The sequence below is a fragment of the Pinus tabuliformis genome, chromosome 3_1, assembly GCF_031772625.1.
Source record: "Pinus tabuliformis cultivar Carrire ecotype Pingquan chromosome 3_1, CPIR1, whole genome shotgun sequence".
NCBI lineage: Eukaryota > Viridiplantae > Streptophyta > Pinopsida > Pinales > Pinaceae > Pinus > Pinus tabuliformis.
The window spans coordinates 64,767,017-64,786,906 of NC_142301.1; the positions used below are offsets into that span (position 1 = coordinate 64,767,017).

The 19,890-nt window shown below is 38.2% G+C and overlaps 1 protein-coding gene across 1 annotated transcript; it reads left to right on the plus strand.

The window, feature by feature from the left end:
- The first annotated feature begins 13,508 nt into the window (after positions 1–13,508).
- LOC149185799 (uncharacterized) lies at positions 13,509–14,412 on the plus strand. The gene has a single exon (XM_089412487.1). It carries the CDS (start codon positions 13,854–13,856, stop codon positions 14,046–14,048), a length of 195 nt encoding a protein of 64 aa, XP_089268613.1. The 5' UTR covers positions 13,509–13,853; the 3' UTR covers positions 14,049–14,412.
- The last annotated feature ends 5,478 nt before the right edge of the window (positions 14,413–19,890 follow it).

Below are 19,890 nucleotides of genomic sequence, written 5' to 3' on the forward strand. Positions count from 1 at the left end.
CACATAGACTTCATGTTTGATTTTCTCCAACTAATTAACTCAAGATGAATTAATTAATTATTTTTCAAACAGCTGCTAAGATCAAATTCGAATTTCAATTCTCAATTTTAGTTCAGGGAGTAACTAAAATTGGAATGTATCCCAAAATGCTATTTATAGGAATGCTATTTTTAGCGCTTCTATATTTAGCATTTCTTGTTACTATTTTCAACACTCCCTCTCAACAAGAAAGGGATTATTTGTCACCCCCATCTTGTCTCTATGGTACTCGAACTTGCATTTTGACAATGCCTTAGTCAAAATATTTGCATCTTGTTCCTCAGTCGAAACATACAACAACAACATGATCCTCTTCACCACACAGTCTCGAAGATGATGATATCGGATATCGATGTGTTTGGACCTGTCATGAAATACTAGATTCTTAGAGAGTTTGATACAACTCTAATTATTGCAATAGATCACAGTTGGATCCATCCTTTGACCAAACAATCCAACTAGAATTTTCCACATCCAAATGGCCTCACATGCTGCCTGACTGGCAGCCATGCATTCAACCTCTGCTGATCTAAGTGCAACTGACCTCTGTTTCCTCCTGTACCAAGAAACTATAGCTGAACCAAGGTTGAAAATTCCTCCTGAAGTGCTCTTCCGGTTTGATGGACTCCCTGCCCAATCTGCATCTGTGAAGCCCTGAAGCTTCACTCCCTCTGTCCGTTTGTACCACAATCCATACTGAGATGTGCCTCTAAGGTATCTCAGCACATGCTTCGCTGCCTTCCAAAACAGCTTGGTAGGCTAAAACATAGCTTGACTTAGTTGGTTCACTACAAAGCACAAATCTAGTCATGTGTTCACTAGATACATCAATGAACCCACAAGTTGTCGATAAACAGTAGCAGCTACTACCTGACCTGAAGTAGCATCCTCCTTCCTCCAGTTACCAGCTAGAGGAGTCTGCATGGGCTTGCACTTCTCCATGTGGAATCTCCTGAGTATCTCATTGGCATACTTGCCTTGAGACACAAACACTTCCCCATCCTTCTGCCACACTTCCATGCCTAGAAAGTAGTGCATAAGACCCATGTCTTTCATTTCGAACTCTCTTGCAAGGTCCTCCTTGCAAGACTTGATCAACTGATCATCACCTGTCAATATCAGATCATCAACATAAAGAACAATGATCAATGGATTACCTTCTACCATCATGTGGTAAAGGTTCGCATCTGTTTCACTCTTTGTGAAGCCCAACCCAGTGAAATAGTTGTCGATCTTGGTGTACCAAGCACGAGGTGCTTGCTTCAGCTTGTACAAATCTCTCGAGTCAGCACACATGCGACTCACAATCGAAGGTCTCAAAACCTTTTGGCTGCTCAATGTACACCTCTTCCTCAATCTTACCATTGAGGAACGCAGTCTTCACATCCATCTGATGGATCTTCCAACCCATCTGAGCTGATAGTGCCAACATCGATCTGATAGATGACTACCTTGCTACAGGAGCAAAAGTCTCATCATAATCAATCCCCTCGACCTGTGAGAAACCACGGGCAACAAACCTTGCCTTATGTTTCTCAACACTCCCATCAGCTACTTGCTTTACCTTGTAAAGCCATCGAGAACTCACTACTGACTTGTCCTCTGGTCTTGGGACAACATCCCAAACACTGTTTCGAACGATGGAGTCGTACTCCTCCACCATAGCATCAACCCAAACTGGTTGTTGCACTGCTTCCTCAAAGGAAGAAGGTTCAGTCTCTACACACTCCCCAACCAGGGCCATGTAACCAGTGTACCGCTCGGGTGATCTCCTTTATTTGCACTGAGAGGATGGTTCTCCCACATTCTCTCTCACATCCATCACCAATCTGTTAGCTTCCCTTGAGCATTTCTGCCCATCTATGGAAGACTCTGCATGAGTGGATGTCTCCACTCCCATATCCTCTGCATGTGGCTACTCCGCATTAGTCTGAGGCTCCTCCTCTACATGCAACTTGAGCTCCCTCTCAAGTGATACTCGCATGGCTTTTTGCTTGTCGTACTTCATATCTCTACGTACCACTATCCTTTGACTGGTAGAAAAGAACACCCGATAGTTGTGTGGTGTATCCGTGTACCCCACAAGTATCCCCAACTCAGATGTTGGATCTAGCTTCTTCTGGGCATCTTTGGTCACATGGCAATAAACCGATGATCCAAAGATCCTGAAGTGACTCACATCTGGTCTCTTCCTGGAAAAGGCCTCCACTGGTGTCTTCATCCCCAGTATACGATGCAGGCTTCTATTTTGCGAGTATACTACTATATTGCATGCCTTAGCCCACAAATGAAGTGGTAGGCCTTGGTCATGCAGCATTGCTCGAGCTGCACCCACAATATATCTGTTCTTCCGTTTCGTCTACCCCATTCTGTTGTGGGTTATGGGGTGCCGTCAACTCTCGTTTAATTCATTTTGCTACATATAAGTCCTTAAATTGTTGGGAGACATACTCTCCACCATTGTCGCTTCACAAGGCCCTTATTTTCTTTCCAGATTCTTTCTCTGCCAAGGCTTTGAACTCACAAAACCTTGAGAAGGTTTGATCCTTCTTCTACATAAAGTAGATCCAACATCTACGGGAAAAATCATCAATAAAAATAACATAGTACCTTTGTTTAGCAGTGGAGGTTATAGAGAATGGTCCACACACATCTGTATGAACTCGCTCCAGGATTTCTCTAGCTCTACTGTCTCGATCCTGAAAGGAATATTTCACATACTTACCCAAGGTACAACCTTTGCATGTATCCACTTGCTCCAGTTTCCCCTTGGGAATTCTAGTAGAAATCCGCTGCATGATCTTCAAGGCCCCATGGTGCAAGTGACCTAATCTTCTATGACATAGCTCGTCAACATCTTGGCTCTGCATCAACTCTGCTTTGGAACTCAATGCAGCATAGTTGTCTACCTCCAGCTTGTAGATATTCTTAACTCGAATCCCAATCCTCTTGGTCTGTCTAGTGCCGATATGCCTCAAGAATGCCTTTCCTTTACTAAAGACTACATCATAGCCTTTGTCTTCCAGCATAGCGACGGACACAAGATTCTTCTTCAGATCAGGCACATACTTTTCATCAGTCAGGGTGAGAGGAGCTCCATGTTCACTCTAAAACACAATCGTACCTTCACTTGAAACACGGTACTTTCCATCATCGCCCATCTCGATGCACATGTTGGCATTATGATGCATGTGTTGTACTTGATGGCAACCCTCTCATAGAAGAATATCTCACTTATGTATAACTGGATGAATCTTCAGAAGAGATGTCAGATGTGACACTGGATGAATCTTCAGAAGAGATGTCAGATGTGACTGATGGAGGACAGCTCAAAGGAATCAAATGATAGTTCTAAGTGTAACAAGTTAGCTTTGCCATCAAGTCCAAAGGGGGAGATTGTTGGCATTATGATTCAAGTGTTGTCCTTGATGGCAACTCACTCAGAGGATGGTACAGGTGCTCAGAGGTTGGTACAGGTGCTCAGAGGTTGGTACAGGTGATGGCAACTTAATCAGAGGACAGATCTTAGTATAGCATGCCAAGAAAGTTCATACACGCCGGTTCGTTAAGCCCAAGTCGCGTGTACACGCAAGTTGGCTTCAGTAAAAGCGCGTGTATTTGGAAAACTTATCTTTGGTCCACGGCGGTTATTCCTTGGAAGTTGTGCCTATGGTTTTGGACCTTGGTGTCTCGGCGGACGTATCGATCCCTAGTTTTTGAGGATGATGGTATTGGATTTCTATGGTTTTGGCTCTTGGTATTGAACAAGGCCTAAGGCTATATAAGGAGAAGGAAATCATTAGGCAAGTGTATCTGAAAAGTCTTGAATATCTGAAGAAGCATGAGATCCAGTATGCAGGTTATGGGTTGATGAGGCATTGCTTGATCTGAGCTAAGGAGGGATCTCACCGGCTGATGGAGAACAAAATCTAAGGAGAGATCGGGATCAAATGGTTTGAAATGAACTATCTTTATGATGCTTATTCTAGATCTACATACTGACGCATGTATTGTTCTATGAATATTATGAGTATGACTGATGTCTGGTACATCTGCAAGTTATGAGAAATTATTTTTAGATCTGTACGCAGATTGTCTTTTGAAAAAGCGCGTATACATGCGGGTTTGACTCATCTAAGTAGCGTATACATTGTAAAGCTTGATATTTGAAGTTGCAGATGGATCTGATGGTTATTGCAGAGTTCTGTGTCTGCTTTGTGTTCTGGTGACAATGTTGTTAACAGGGTTTTAGTGATTCAGAGTTTGATGATTGTTTTGAGTTTCAATGATAGTTATGGGTCCAGTATGAAAATTTGATGAAACGTGGCCTTTCAGATTATGTGTTGTGCTTCAGTGTATCCAGTCTGAAAATTGATGAAACGTGGTGCCTGGAGGAGAGAAGATTGTAGGCTAGCGCCTACGTACTAGTATCTAAGCTAGTACAAAAGCTAAGGGAGATCTTTGGAGCATTGTAGCAGGTAGCAGCCTGCGTACTAGTAAATGGATCGGCTAGTACAAGAGCAAAGGGGGTTGTAGCTCCTGTACTGGTATAAGACTGCACCAGTACAAATATTGTAAAAGGATTTTCTTATTAAGAAGAAGATTGAGATGACTTGCAGCAGGTGGTTTTCACCCACATTGGGTTTCCACCTTATATCATGGTGTTCATGTGTGTGGCTCTTGTGTGATGTTCTGTTCTGTTATACTGCACCTGTTTACTGTTAATATGCTTAATAATGTTCTGATGCATCTACTGAAGATTAAGATAACTGAGTTATAAGATCTCTGGATATACGCTAGTTTCTTTAGACACAGTAGCGTGTACACGCGGGTTCACTTAACTGAAGTCGCGTATATGTTTCTGAGCATGAAATTGAAAAGTTTTATTGATCTGATAATACTGATTCACCCCCCCCCCTTTCAGTATTACTTCCAACAATTGGTATCAGAGCAGGTCCTTTGATAGAAGCTTGATCGCTTGAAGGAGATCCGTGGAACAATGGGAAAGAAGCTTAAGAAGAAAGCTCATAAGAAGAAGAAGACATCTCAGAAGATCTATGACAGTGGGAGAATCGATTGGGGATTAGGTATAAGAGGTTCTTCAGATTCAGAATCAGATTCAGAATCATTATCAGGTATGAATGTGTTATCCTCTGATGTTCCTGCTATATTTCCTTGTGAAAGTGATGGAAGTGATAGTGAAACTACTGAACATGCTTTTATGGGTGAGCAAGAAAAGTATCAAATAGAGGCAGAATTTAAAAGGCTGACAGACAAAATTAGAGATCAACAAGATCTATTGAACAAAAGGGAATGTGACTTCGAAGAAGTAGCTACCAAACTAAAGGCCCAACTTGAAGAAGGATATCAAATAGAGGCAGAATTTAACAGGCTGACAAACAAAATTAATGAACAAGAAAGACTTATGAAGATAAAGAGTGGTGCCCTCAAAGATGTTGTTACTAGACTAAAAGCTCATCAAAAGGTATGCAAGGAAAGGTATCAAAAGATGCAGGTTGAAGCAACATCTCTAAGAAATGAAGTCATTGAAAAGAACACAACAATCAAGGAGCTCAGAGATCGATCCAGTTATTATGAAAGTCTTGAAGCCACGATCCTCTCACTAAAGGAAGATCTTGAAGAATCCAAGAAGCAGAATGAAGATCTTCACCAAGCAATTGAAAAACAAGACAATGAAGTCATCAGCTTAAAATCACAGTTGGAATGTGCCTTCAGAGTTCGTCAAATGCAGCAGGATCTGTATGAAAAGCAAGAAAAGGAGATACTCAATCTAAGGCAACAAATGGAAGAAGGAAGAAAAGTTGAAGAAGACATGAAGAAGCAATGTCTAGAAAAGGAAGAACAACTTCAGGTTGAGGTAAATATCTTGAAAGGTAAATTAGAAGAAAAGGATAAACTGTTGAGATTTCAAGATAGTACTAAAGCCTTGGATGATATTCTTAGTAGCCAAAGGTCTCCTGCTATCAAGACTGGTCTTGGTTTTCATGAATCTGTTGAAGGTGAATCTAGTTCACAAGGTGAGGCAAGGAACTCTAAAGAGAAAACTAAAATGATCAACAAGGAGATGAAAGGTCAACAATCAAGGAAAGAGACTCCTCAAAGAAAATCTTTTACTCCTCCTATGAATAATGTTGAATGTTATGTATGTCATAATCTTGGACATGTTACAGCTGGATGTGGAAGAAGAAGGGTTCAAGACCATCATGTAGAAAGATCATCACATTCAAGGTACTTTAATGGATATTGTTTTGCTTGCAATATGTTTGGTCACAAAGTTGTTGATTGCTACAGGAGGAACATGAAACATGTTAGATGTTATGCATGTAACAAGCTTGGACATATAGCAAAGGAATGCAGGAACAAAGGATGGACATCACACCAAAAGAAGAAAACCTCATCACACTTGAAGATATGGAGGAAGAAGGAAGTACAGTCAGCACAATGTACTGAGACACAGCACAGCACAGACATATCAGACTCAGGGGGAGCTGAAAGTGTAAAACTTCAGTATCATGAATCTCATACGCAAGTTCCTTAAAGGGAAGTCATGTATATACGCGAGTTAGACACTGCAAAGTCGCGTATATGTCAATCTGAGGAAAAGCAGTGGGGACAGGATCAGAAAAAGGATCTGATATGATTCAGTCTATTGGTTACAGTTTGCTGAGGATGTGTGGAAATGTTTTGTTACTTGTATGATGTCTAGAAGTGTTTTGATCCTAACTTGAGGATGATGATGTTTTGATGCTTATTGCTGATATATACATGATCAGATCTATCAGATGGCACTGGTTGAGGGGGAGCATATGCCTTTAGTAATTCATTGTTGACATTATGGTTAATAATCCTTGGTGATGATTCTTATATGGCTAAATGATATATCTTGCTATGATATGATGTTGTGAGTTGTCCATGATAACCTCTCATATGATTCTTGAAGTTACATAGAAGATGTTCAGATCAGATTTATGGTTGATTCTTTGATGATGCATATATGGTGCTTACATGGTGATCTTCATAAGGACAAGGAGGAGTATAAAGCTTGAATACACATCTTCCTCACTTGATGATGAGTCACTTATATACTGCTGTTGTCATATGCATAAAGATCATACAGTTATGATGCAGGCACTCATGTGGATAAGGATTGTTGCTAATGATGATATCAAGAAGCTTTGTCAAAAGAGTTTGAGCTCAAGATTCATAGTGCTGATACATGGATGACTCCTCAAAGTCACTTTGTTGGAGACATGATGATGAGTTGCTGATATGGAAATTTGTGTACGCGTGTTGTTTAAAGGATATTCGCGTGCATACGCCGTTTTACAAGGGGATAGTCGCGTATATGGTATACGCGTGTTGCTTAAGGGATATCCGCGTATATACGCTTGTTTATGTGTATACAGACGCGTATATGGAGTTTTGAAGGAAATCAGCAGGGACAGATGTTGGTTGCAGAAAGTCTGATATGGGTCTGACAGAGATCATCTGGCACAGGTTCAGGGGGAGCAAATAATCTTCCAATGATGCATTGTTGGCATTATCTTAAAGCTTTTGGTTCTGGTTCACTTTTGTTGTTGGTTTAAGGTGGAACAAAGGCGAAAGGAGAACAGAAGGATCTCTTAGTTGCTGATCTGAATGGTGATTATCAGATGCTGCTGGTGACTTTCATAAGTCTTGGTCTAGTTCTTACGTCTCTATGTCATGTATCTCTTCTGTGATATCTCTTTTATGGTGTCAAGGTCATGTAACGGCCTATTTTGGTTTCCCCACTATGCCTGAGATGATTGATGCAATATGATTGGTTGTCATATGTAAACTTTTGATGTATCCGCACTTGGTTGGGTGGATGAGTCAATTTTTGTATATCCTCACTTAGTTGAGAGATGGATGTATGTATGAGTCTTTGGTGATAGGAAGGTCTTTTATGATGTATAGAGTCATGTTCTTCTTGAAGAACATATTTTGCAGATCTTGCCTACAGTCAGGAAGAGCATGAACAGCACACTTCAGTGGTACAGAGATTCAACATGTACTCAGAGGGAGCATGGACAGATTGGTACACCTTGGCATATACAAAGGGGGAGATTATTCAGAGATTTCAGCAGGTACTCAGGGGGAGTATGGACAGTGGAATGATTCATCAAAGGAAGAGAATATCTTGGTCCACCCTTTGCCCTTGATGTCAAAGGGGGAGAGTGATTTGGTGTTGTTGCCATCAAGTCCAAAGGGGGAGATTGTTGGCATTATGATGCATGTGTTGTACTTGATGGCAACCCTCTCATAGAAGAATATCTCACTTATGTATAACTGGATGAATCTTCAGAAGAGATGTCAGATGTGACACTGGATGAATCTTCAGAAGAGATGTTAGATGTGACTGATGGAGGACAGCTCAAAGGAATCAGATGATAGTTCTAAGTGTAACAAGTTAGCTTTGCCATCAAGTCCAAAGGGGGAGATTGTTGGCATTATGATTCAAGTGTTGTCCTTGATGGCAACTCACTCAAAGGATGGTACAGGTGCTCAGAGGTTGGTACAGGTGCTCAGAGGTTGGTACAGGTGATGGCAACTTAATCAGAGGACAGATCTTAGTACAGCATGCCAAGAAAGTTCATACACGCCGGTTCGTTAAGCCCAAGTCACGTGTACACGCAGGTTGGCTTCAGTAAAAGCGCGTGTATTTGGAAAACTTATCTTTGGTCCACGGCGGTTATTCTTTGGAAGTTGTGCCTATGGTTTTGGACCTTGGTGTCTCGACGGACATATCGATCCCTAGTTTTTGAGGATGATGGTATTGGATTTCTATGGTTTTGGCTCTTGGTATTGAACAAGGCCTAAGGCTATATAAGGAGAAGGAAATCATTAGGCAAGTGTATCTGAAAAGTCTTGAATATCTAAAGAAGCATGAGATCCAGTATGCAGGTTATGGGTTGATGAGGCATTGCTTGATCTGAGCTAAGGAGGGATCTCACCGGCTGATGGAGAACAAAATCTAAGGAGAGATCGGGATCAAATGGTTTGAAATGAAATATCTTTATGATGCTTATTCTAGATCTACATACTGACGCATGTATTGTTCTATGAATATTATGAGTATGACTGATGTCTGGTATAGCTGCAAGTTATGAGAAATTATTTTTAGATTTGTACGCGGATTGTCTTTTGAAAAAGCGCGTATACACGCGGGTTTGACTCATCTAAGTAGCGTATACATTGTAAAGCTTGATATTTGAAGTTGCAGATGGATCTGATGGTTATTGCAGAGTTCTGTGTCTGCTCTGTGTTCTGGTGACAGTGTTGTTAACAGGGTTTCAGTGATTCAGAGTTTGATGATTGTTTTGAGTTTCAATGATAGTTATGGGTCCAGTATGAAAATTTGATGAAACGTGGCCTTTCAGATTATGTGTTGTGCTTCAGTGTATCCAGTCTGAAAATTGATGAAACGTGGTGCCTGGAGGAGAGAAGATTGTAGGCCAGCGCCTACGTACTAGTATCTAAGCTAGTACAAAAGCTAAGGGAGATCTTTGGAGCATTGTAGCAGGTAGCAGCCTGCGTACTAGTAAATGGATCGGCTAGTACAAGAGCAAAGGGGGTTGTAGCTCCCGTACTGGTATAAGACTGCACCAGTACAAATATTGTAAAAGGATTTTCTTATTAAGAAGAAGATTGAGATGACTTGCAGCAGGTGGTTTTCACCCACATTGGGTTTCCACCTTATATCATGGTGTTCATGTGTGTGGCTCTTGTGTGATGTTCTGTTCTGTTATACTGCACCTGTTTACTGTTAATATGCTTAATAATGTTCTGATGCATCTACTGAAGATTAAGATAACTGAGTTATAAGATCTCTGGATATACGCTAGTTTCTTTAGACACAGTAGCGTGTACACGCGGGTTCACTTAATTGAAGTCGCGTATATGTTTCTGAGCATGAAATTGAAAATTTTTATTGATCTGATAATACTGATTCACCCCCCCCTTTTAGTATTACTTCCAACAGCACATCTGCAGGTCCTTCTCCTCCAAGGTACTGAAAAGATTCTTGTCGTCGGTCATGTGGAATGAAGCTCCATTGTCCAGGTACCAAACACACCCCACCATCGATGAAACCATACATGCGATGAGGGTGAAATCCAATTCGAACTGTGAGGCCAGTGCCTCACCATCTGATCCCTTCGAGGATCCCTTCTTGGATTTCTTCTGTGGACAATTCGTAGCATAATGGCCCACCTCATGACAATGAAAGCATCTCACTTTCGATTTTTCAATCTTCTTCCCACCATGGGAAGAATTGGATTTGGAATGGGACGCCTTCCCTTTCCCTTTCCTCGCCTTACTTGCTAAGGCTAGATTTTCTTCATCATCTTGCTTTGATGAAGATCCATCTCTGGTGCTTCTCCTTATCTCCTCCTGCATTAGATCCAACCAAAGTTGTTCCCAATCTGGCAGTGTCTCTCTTCCATTTACTGAGTCTTGGTAGTTATGCTAGCTCTTAGGAAGACTGAGGAGAACAAGACTCACCATGTCACCATCGGCTGTCGTGATCCCTACACTTCCAAGCTCATCTCTGCAGGTGGTGAGCTTGTTCAAATATGTATAGATTATGTCGCCCTTTTCACACTTGATTTTTCGAAGCTTGTCCTTCAGCGCCAACTTCCTCTGATCGCTGATGTTCTGATATAGATCCTTCAATGTTTTCCACATTGAAAACGGTGTCTCCTTCCCATGGAGACTCGAGATTATGTGGTCTCGAGCTCCCTCCAGAAGTATCCTCCTCGCTCCAGCCACACATTTCTTCCATTCCGCCAATTCTTGGGCATTAGCAGCTACTGGCTTGGGGACTTCTTGATCAATGAAGTCCTTCAAACCATTGTCCTCTAATACCGCTTCCATGTGATCCTTCCAGGCTATATAATTCGAGCTACCACCAAGGGCATACTCGAGTCTCAAACCGTTGAACGCCATTGGTGAAATTTGAGATGTGATAAGAATTCGAATTCTATAATGAGGAACTTCAAACTTCGAACTTCTCCCTTCTTTGTATACTGTTCTTCGCTTTGATTGCCTTTGCTCTGATACCATTTAGAATTTCCCACTGTAGATCACCTGATAATACAATATACTAAAGCAAAATACTTGATCTGCTTCTACAAACAAACTTGCGGAAGCTTAATCTATTTTGAGCAAGATCAATTAGAACACATATAATGGAGAATGAGAAATCAATCGCACATGAACATAGAAGAATACTCTAGGGAAAGCCTCAGCTAAAAACCCCGATCTCTGTATTATCATACAAGTGGAAATATGTCCAGATTACACAAAGCTTTAGCTCACAAGCTATCCAGCTCTCAGTATAGTCCCTTAATGCTGCTCATAGACTGAATAGACACAACATATGCCTTCCTCCAATTCTCCAAGCCTCCTATTTCTTTACGCAGTTTCTCCTGGGTCCTCTGGCTGCCACCTGTGTGAATTCCCCTCTCACACAACTCACCAAACTTAGAAGTAATTGCGCAATCTCGAAGGAATGAATTCCTTCTGCATGCAAGAGATATCCTTAATGGAATATTCCTGCAACCGATAGTACATTGTCCCATCATCTGATCTCAACTGGGTCTCTAACTGAACTGACATGCATGAGTTATTTATGAGAGAATATTCAGTTATCTAAAGTGCAGTAGTTACATGCATTAACTAATTGAACTCACAATCAGTTCCACAAATTGTTGGAACTAATATAACTGGACTTAACTCAGTTAACTGAGCTAACTAATTACAACTCAAAGTACAACTCATCCTGATCACTTTAATTAAGGGATAACTTCCTCAATCAAAGGGAAAACTGTTGCATGTCTTCACATAGACTTCATGTTTGATTTTCTCCAACTAATTAACTCAAGATGAATTAATTAATTATTTTTCAAACAACTGCTAAGATCAAATTCGAATTTTAATTCTCAATTTTAGTTCAGGGACTAACTAAAATTGGAATGTATCCCGAAATGCTATTTATAGCAATGTTATTTTTAACACTTCTATATTTAGCATTTCTTGTTGCTATTTTCAACATAGTTATCATCATCAACAACATGTTTAAATTACACTTATAAGTATCTAAATCTTTAAATTTTATGTATTTGTAAATCCATAAACCTGATTAGAACCAACACAAAAGACTAAAGTTCCCATAAATGTCGATATACCAATTTACAATGAGCAATATTCACCTTGCAACACAACATTGAATGTTGCAGTATATTGTGTATAGATTGTTTGATCCACTGTCTAATCAAATCCAACTACCTATAAACCAAACATAACAACATTCAATGTTTTCTTCATACAGTGGGAAAACCTATCATAACTCAGTTCTCAAACCAACAAGTGGGGCAACCATCACTAGTTGGTATCTGCAAATGGAGATTGACTCATCACTGTTATTCAAGGAAAACCACACCACCTATACCTATCATAACTCAGTTCTCAAACCAACAAGTGGGGCAACCATCACTAGTTGACTCATCACTGTTATTCAAGGAAAACCACACCACCTATACCTATCATAACTCAGTTCTCAAACCAACAAGTGGGGCAACTATCACTAGTTGGTATCTGCAAATGGAGGTTGACCCATCACTGTTATTCAAGGAAAACCACACCACCTATAATTACCCATTGGTGATCCATACGTGAGCAAATGGAGGTTGACTCATCACTGCTATTCAAGGAAAACTACACCACCTATAATTACCCATTAGTGATCCATATGTGAGCAAGCTTTTACTTCTGCCATATACCTCTAGATCTTACCAGAAAGATAAACTCTTAACCAAATGAAAATAATTGTAATAAATAATAAATAATACAATATTACCTAACCTAATAAATAGTATCAACCCAATTTAATGCCACCATTTATTTTTATATATGGGCATAGTGACACCCCACATGCTTAAACCCACACTAGTCATAGCAAGATAGAAAAGATATTCCTACCTGCCATTTTAACTCTTTGGAAATATGAATGACAGTTGTCTAACGAGACAATTAGACACTTATTTGGTGTTTTTTAGTTATGTTTTTTAGGATGAATTTTGGGCTGTTTTGTAAGGTTTATATTATCTAAGTGTTTTTTACTTCTTTGCAAATATGAATGACAGTGGGACACTTATTTGGTGTTTTTAGCTGATGAATTTTTGGGTTAATTTTGTCTAGTTTATACACAAATCAACAAACAAATTTCCGAAAAAAAAAACTACCACATTTATACACAAATCACCAAACAAATTTCACCAAATTTCCGAAAAAAAAAACCTACCACATTTAGAATGCGCCGAATAATGTGCACATTTCCTGACACAGCTGGGGCAGAATAGGGTCAAAACCAACGGTATCACACCACAGACCAAGTAGCTACAGCTACCAATGAAATGATGCCGCGGAGCACAGCCAGCCTGACCAGTGACCACCTTACTGTCAGCCGTGCATAAATCTCTGGCAACCATTTAATATCACATGACAGATATTTTATACTGTGTTTGTGGGGTAAGGCATTAGTTGTCCGTTGGCAGCTGTAGGAGCGGGGAGGTAGATTGATATGCTCCACTCTCCTGGTATTCTTACATCTCTGAGTTGGGAAGAGAGATTGTTGATTGAAATTTGAGGTGGTCTCTCTGAAATTTGCTTGGCAAGAGTTGTGCTTAAGGTTTGGACTCTGCAGTATCAGCTAGCAGCAGCAGATTTGCAGTGAGTCTGAGGAAAAAAATTGCAGTGACTTCAAGGCAAAAATGGCAGGATTAGGCAAGTATGCATCTGCAGCCCTCTTGGTTGTTGTCATGCTGATGATGGGAGCAGCCGAAGCAGCAGAGGTGAAGGCAGCTGCCCCCAGTCCCACAATGGAGACAGGGGCTGCTTCAATGACCGCCCTTCCCTCTCTATTGGCCGCTCTCATCCCCATCCTAGCCTCTGTCCTCCTCAATTAAGATTTATAGCAGGCCTGTTTGGTCAGCAGCCTTTGGCTCCTATGTATTTGTGAAATATAACATTCTTTGTGCAAAAACTCTGTAAATTGGGTATTGGTTTTTTTCTGGAGGATGGCCAGACTACTTAGTATAGCTATGTAAATTGGGTATTGCATTTTTTTTTCTGGAGGATGGCCAGAATACTTAGTATAACTATGTAAATTGGGTATTGCTTTTTTCTGGAGGATGGCCAGAGTACTTAGAGTATGTACTACAGCGATTTCTGACTTCATTGTTTCATTATTCAGGAAAGAAGCGGATCTTTCATGGTCCCTACTGTTGTATTGGTATGCTTTGACTTAATATACATATTTTTTCCATGCTGGATGAGTTTAGCAGATTACAATGGTGGTGACATTATTTGGTTTTTTTTTCATGCTGGATGAGTTTAGCAGATTACAGTGGTGGTGACATTATTTTGGTTTTTTTTTTTCATGCTGGATGAGTTTAGCGGTGACATCATTTGGGTTTTTTTTTCATGCTGGATGAGTTTAGCAGATTACATTGGTGGTGACATTATCTGGGGTTTCTGTGTTAGTGATGAGTTTCTTTTTCCCAAAATGTATGATTACTTTTGAAAGAAGAATTTAAAGGAGGCACTTTAGATTTGGATGAATGAATATTTAAGCAATGCACAGAAATAATTCATTTATGAAATAGTATCTATGAGTGTTTTCAAATGGGAATCTATTACAGTGCACAGATTGAATTCATTTATGAAATAATATAATGAGTATTTTCAAATGGGAATCTACCCATTTTGATTTTGTTAAAATGAAACAAAGAATTAACAGTGTCAAGGTCTGACCTGGGCCATAACAATAAATTTATAATGATTTTTTTTTTTTTATAAAGTTAGGATTGCACAATCTTTAACATAGTTGGATTTGTAACTAACCTAATTTAGAACCTTACATGGGAGGTTCTTCAAAGGAAGGGATGGATGGGTCCGGGAAGATGTTCCATGTGTTGTCAGGCGTCCGAATCAAATGTCCACATGTTCTTTCAGTGTCCGGCATCGTCCCAAATCTGGTATGATCTCTCCTTATCTCATGGTTTTCCTTACCAGGTTTTCTCATCTGTTCAGGAGGGCTTCAAATGGTGGAGTGATCAACGCCCAGCATGGAGATCGTTATTCATTATCACGTGCTGGTATATGTGGAAATGGAGAAATGCTTGCATCTTTCAGGAGTCCAAGGCACCAATTGCCTCTGTTCTGGTCTATATATCCGCTTTGCTTGATCCTGCTTGATCCTGTTGGTTATCCTCTTCTCATGGGTTTTTCTATTCTTCTCTCATCGTTTTTTCTGTGGTTTATGTGGAACTTTTTCTACATATAGATCTTCTCTCCTTTTTGGATGGTTTTTAAAGGACTTATCGTGATATATCTGTTTTGACATTTGGAATGTATCAGCACAGATCTTTTCGGCATTAGTCCTATCTGTTATTATCTACATGATGAGACGGCCAAAATGATATGGCCTTATATGTATCAGCCCATTATATTCTCTTAATATAATATCATGATGCTTTTCTCTCTGAAAAAAACTAACCTAATTTAGAACTTTTTACAATAAAGAATACTTAAGAGTCTACATTATTATTCATTTAGTCTGCTCCCAGTAAAAAAAATATTAAAAAAAATATAACCAATTATTTTTATACATTTTATCGGTTGTTGCTGGATCTACATTTAAGTTGTTTAATTATAAGACTTCTTAGAGTTTTCGGCTAAAATTTGGTGGATTTTTTTTTGTCAAATTTTCATTTTTGTTATTTTAAAAAATTCAACAGGCTTAAAAACCTTGAAATACTAAAATTGTAGAAAGTTCACAATTTCAGTAAAGCACCGCTAGATTCTAAGCAATTTCGACAAGAAAAGATACCCAAAAAAACCTAAAAAAAATCAAACGAATACACTACACTTTTTACAATGATAACGAATGGAAAGTTGGGGTAGTGATAACCAATGGAAAGTTGGGGTAGTTAGAATTGTCCACATTAGTTTCCCCTGTTTTGACTGGTTACATTTGTTCAATAAAAAGAGCCTTCTAATTTCTGTATAAGAGGTCAGACATTGGGATCACCATAACACTTGCGATAGGGATAATATGTTTTCTTCCTCTAAATGATATTGATTGTATCACGTTAATGACCAACAATGGTTCATATAAAGGAAGGAAAAGCTCTTTGTTTGGGAGGGATGTGAAGAATAATGGAAGATTGATTAGATTCAATCTTGAATCACAAGTGAAAGGCATGTTTTAGTTTACTTGTTTTATTGGGAGGAAGTAAATATTAAATAAATTTAATAAAAGTATTATGCTCAAAATATTTTAAGTTTCATAAAGAGTTTGCAGTGTACTAAATGTCATGGAGAGTGGTTTTTTTAAATTGTAATAAATGGTTTTTTTCTAAAATCATCCTAGGCATTAATTAGACATGGATTTCTATATGGTAGGGTTTGGATACGTGTTTACCATTAGTAAGGTGTTCATGCTTCCATGTGTACTTCAATGACTCAAAGCCTTTATGTGTTAATTAGATAGGCTCGAGTCTTGAAGTAGACCTTAAGAATGCTAAGTGAACAATTTATCATGCCTCCATTTAATGCATGGTGAGGGATATCCACATGACACACTACCAATCATTGGTGGTGTGCCCTCTTCACCTTACTTGTTGAATGGTAGATAGTATGGGATCTAATAGTCAGGGGAAGAGGGTACACTTCCAGTGATTTGTGATGTGTTAGGTGGATACCACTTGCCTTTTGTGCATGGTCAAACTTTCATGTTTGGTTTGAAGGAATGTTTATCAATAAAGACAACACATATATACATGTCAAGTAGTTAATTTTCTCAATCACTTTGTGGTTGAGAGAAAAGCTAATTTTTGGAGTACACTGAAGGATATGAAATGCATGTAGAGGACATCAAGATGTGAAGTTATAGATAGTGAAATGGAGAATTTCAAATTTTAAAATGTTGATATTCACTAATATAATAAATTTTAGTTGTTAATCAAGAGCGATATTTTGGTATACATCATTTCACAACTCATGGGTAGGCAACATAAATCTTCTCAGAGACACTTGGTGAAAATAAATTTGTAATTTTTTTGGCTTAATTGTTTAATTTAGATAAAACAATAAGGAAATCTAATAAAATTAGCATAGTCTAATCATCATAACATTGCATTTAGTGGGTGTTAATATTGAACAATTAAGTGGTATTAATATCAAACAATTAAGTGACTTGAGATGAGAAGTAATAAAGTCGCATTGCATTCATGAATAAGATTCAAACATATTCAAGTAATGAATAATTTTTAGTTATTTTTTTATCTCATTGTACTTGCAATTGACATTGATTTAACTCCAAGATGCAAATTGAAGGAAAAAGAAAAAAAAAATAGATTGATTATGTTATAAGCATGAACAAGATGGTACATAGAGAAAAATAGAAAGAAATAGTATTATATACAACGTTAGTGCATGGTGACTGATATCCACATGGCACACTACCAATCATTGGTAGTGTGCCCACTTCACCTTACATGTTGAATTGTAGATAGTATGGTATCCAATAGTTAGGTGAAGAGGGTACATTGTCAATGATTTGTAATGTGCTAGATAGATACCACTTGCCTTTTGTGCATGGTCAAATTTTGGGATAAATTTCCATGTTTGGTTTGAAGGAATGTTGATCAATAAAGATAACATATACATGTTAGGTAGTTAGTTTTCTCAATCACTTTGTGGTTGATTGAAAAACCAATTTTTGGTACATTTGAGAAGGTTATGAAATGCATGTAGAGAACATCAAGATGTGAAGTTGTATATAACGAAATGGAGAATTCCATATTCCAAAATGTTGGCATTCACTAACATCATAAATTTTAGTTGTTAATCTATAGTGATATTATGGAATGCACCATTTCACAACTCATGGGTAGGCAGCACAAATCTTCTTAGATACAGTTGGTGCAAATAAGTTTTTAAATTTTTTGGCATAATTGTTTAATTTAGATAGACCAATAAGGAAAGCTAACAAAGTCAGCATATTCTAATCATCATATCATTGCCTTTAGTAAGTGCTAATATTAAACAATTAAGTGACTTGATTTAAGAATTAATAAAGTCACATTTCACTAATGAATAAGGTTCAAACATTTTAAAGCATTTAATAATTTTTAGTTAATTTTTAACTCACTTTTTTAGTTATTTATTATCCTAATTGACCTTACTCACTACTCACATTGATTCCAAGATGCAAATTGAAGGAAAATAGGAAGAAATTGGATTGATTATGTTATAAGCATGAAACTAAATGAAGCAAATAGTGAACAATATGGTACAAAGAGAAAAATAAAATGAAATAGTGTTCTATTACTAGGTTAAAGTTCTATTAATGTTAGTGCATGGTAAGTGATATCCACATGGCACACTACCAATCATTGGTAGTGTGCCCTCTTCACCTTACATGTTGAATGGTAGATAGTATAACATCCAATAGTCAAGTGAAGAGGGTACGCTGTTAGTTATTTGTAATGTGCTAGGTGGATACCACTTGCCCTCTTCGCCTTACATGTTGAATGGTAGATAGTATGGTATCCAATAGTCGAGTGAAGAAGGTACACAACCATTTATTTTTAATGTGCTAGGTGGATATGACTTGCCTTTTTGTGTATGGTCAAATTTTGGGATAAATTTCCATGTTTGGTTTGAAGTAATGTTGATCAATAAAGATAACATATACATGTCCAGCAGTTAGTTTTCTCAATCACTTTGTGGTTGAGTGAAAGCTAAATTTTGGAGTACATTTGAGAAGGATATGAAATGCATGTAAAGAACATTAAGATGTGAAGTTATAGATAATGAAATGGAGAATTACAAATTCCAAAATGTTGATATTCACCAACATCATAAGTTTTAGTTGTTAATCAAGAATGATATTATGGAATGCATCGTTTCACAACTCATGGGTAAGCATCATAAATCTTCTTGGATACACTTCATGCAAATAAGTTTGTAAATTTTTTGGCATAATTGTTTAATTTAGATAGACCAATAAGGAAAGCTAATAAAGTTAGCATAGTCTAATCATCATATCATTGCCTTTAGTAGGTGTTAATTTTAAACAATTAAGTGACTTGAGATAAGAATTAATAAAGTCACATTGCATTAATCATTAAGGTTCAAACATATTAAAGTATTTAATAATTTTTAGTTACCTTTTAACTCATTTTTTTAGTCATTTCTCATCCTAATTGACCTTACTTGCAATTCACATTGATCCAACTCCAAGATGAAAATTGAAGGCAAATATAAATAAATTGGATTGATTATGTTATAAGCGTGAAAATGAATGAAGCAAATAATGAAAAATATGGTACATAGAGAAAATAAAATGAAATAATGTTCTATTACTACATTAAAGTTCTATCAATGTTAGTGCAAGGTGAGTGATATCCACATGGCACGCTGCCAGTCATTGGTGGTGTGCCCTCTTCACCTTACATGTTAAATGGTAGATAGTATAGCATCCAATAGTTAAGTGAAGAGGGTACATGATCAATGATTTTTGATGTGCTAGGTGGATACCACTTGCCCTCTTCGCCTTACATGTTGAATGGTAGATAGTATGATATCCAATTGTCAAGTGAAGAGGCTACACTGTTAGTGATTTGTAATGTGCTAGGTGGATACCACTTGCCTTTTGTGCATGGTCAAATTTTGGGATAAATTTACATGTATGGCTTGAAGGAATGTTGAATAGATCAATAAAGATAACATATACATGTC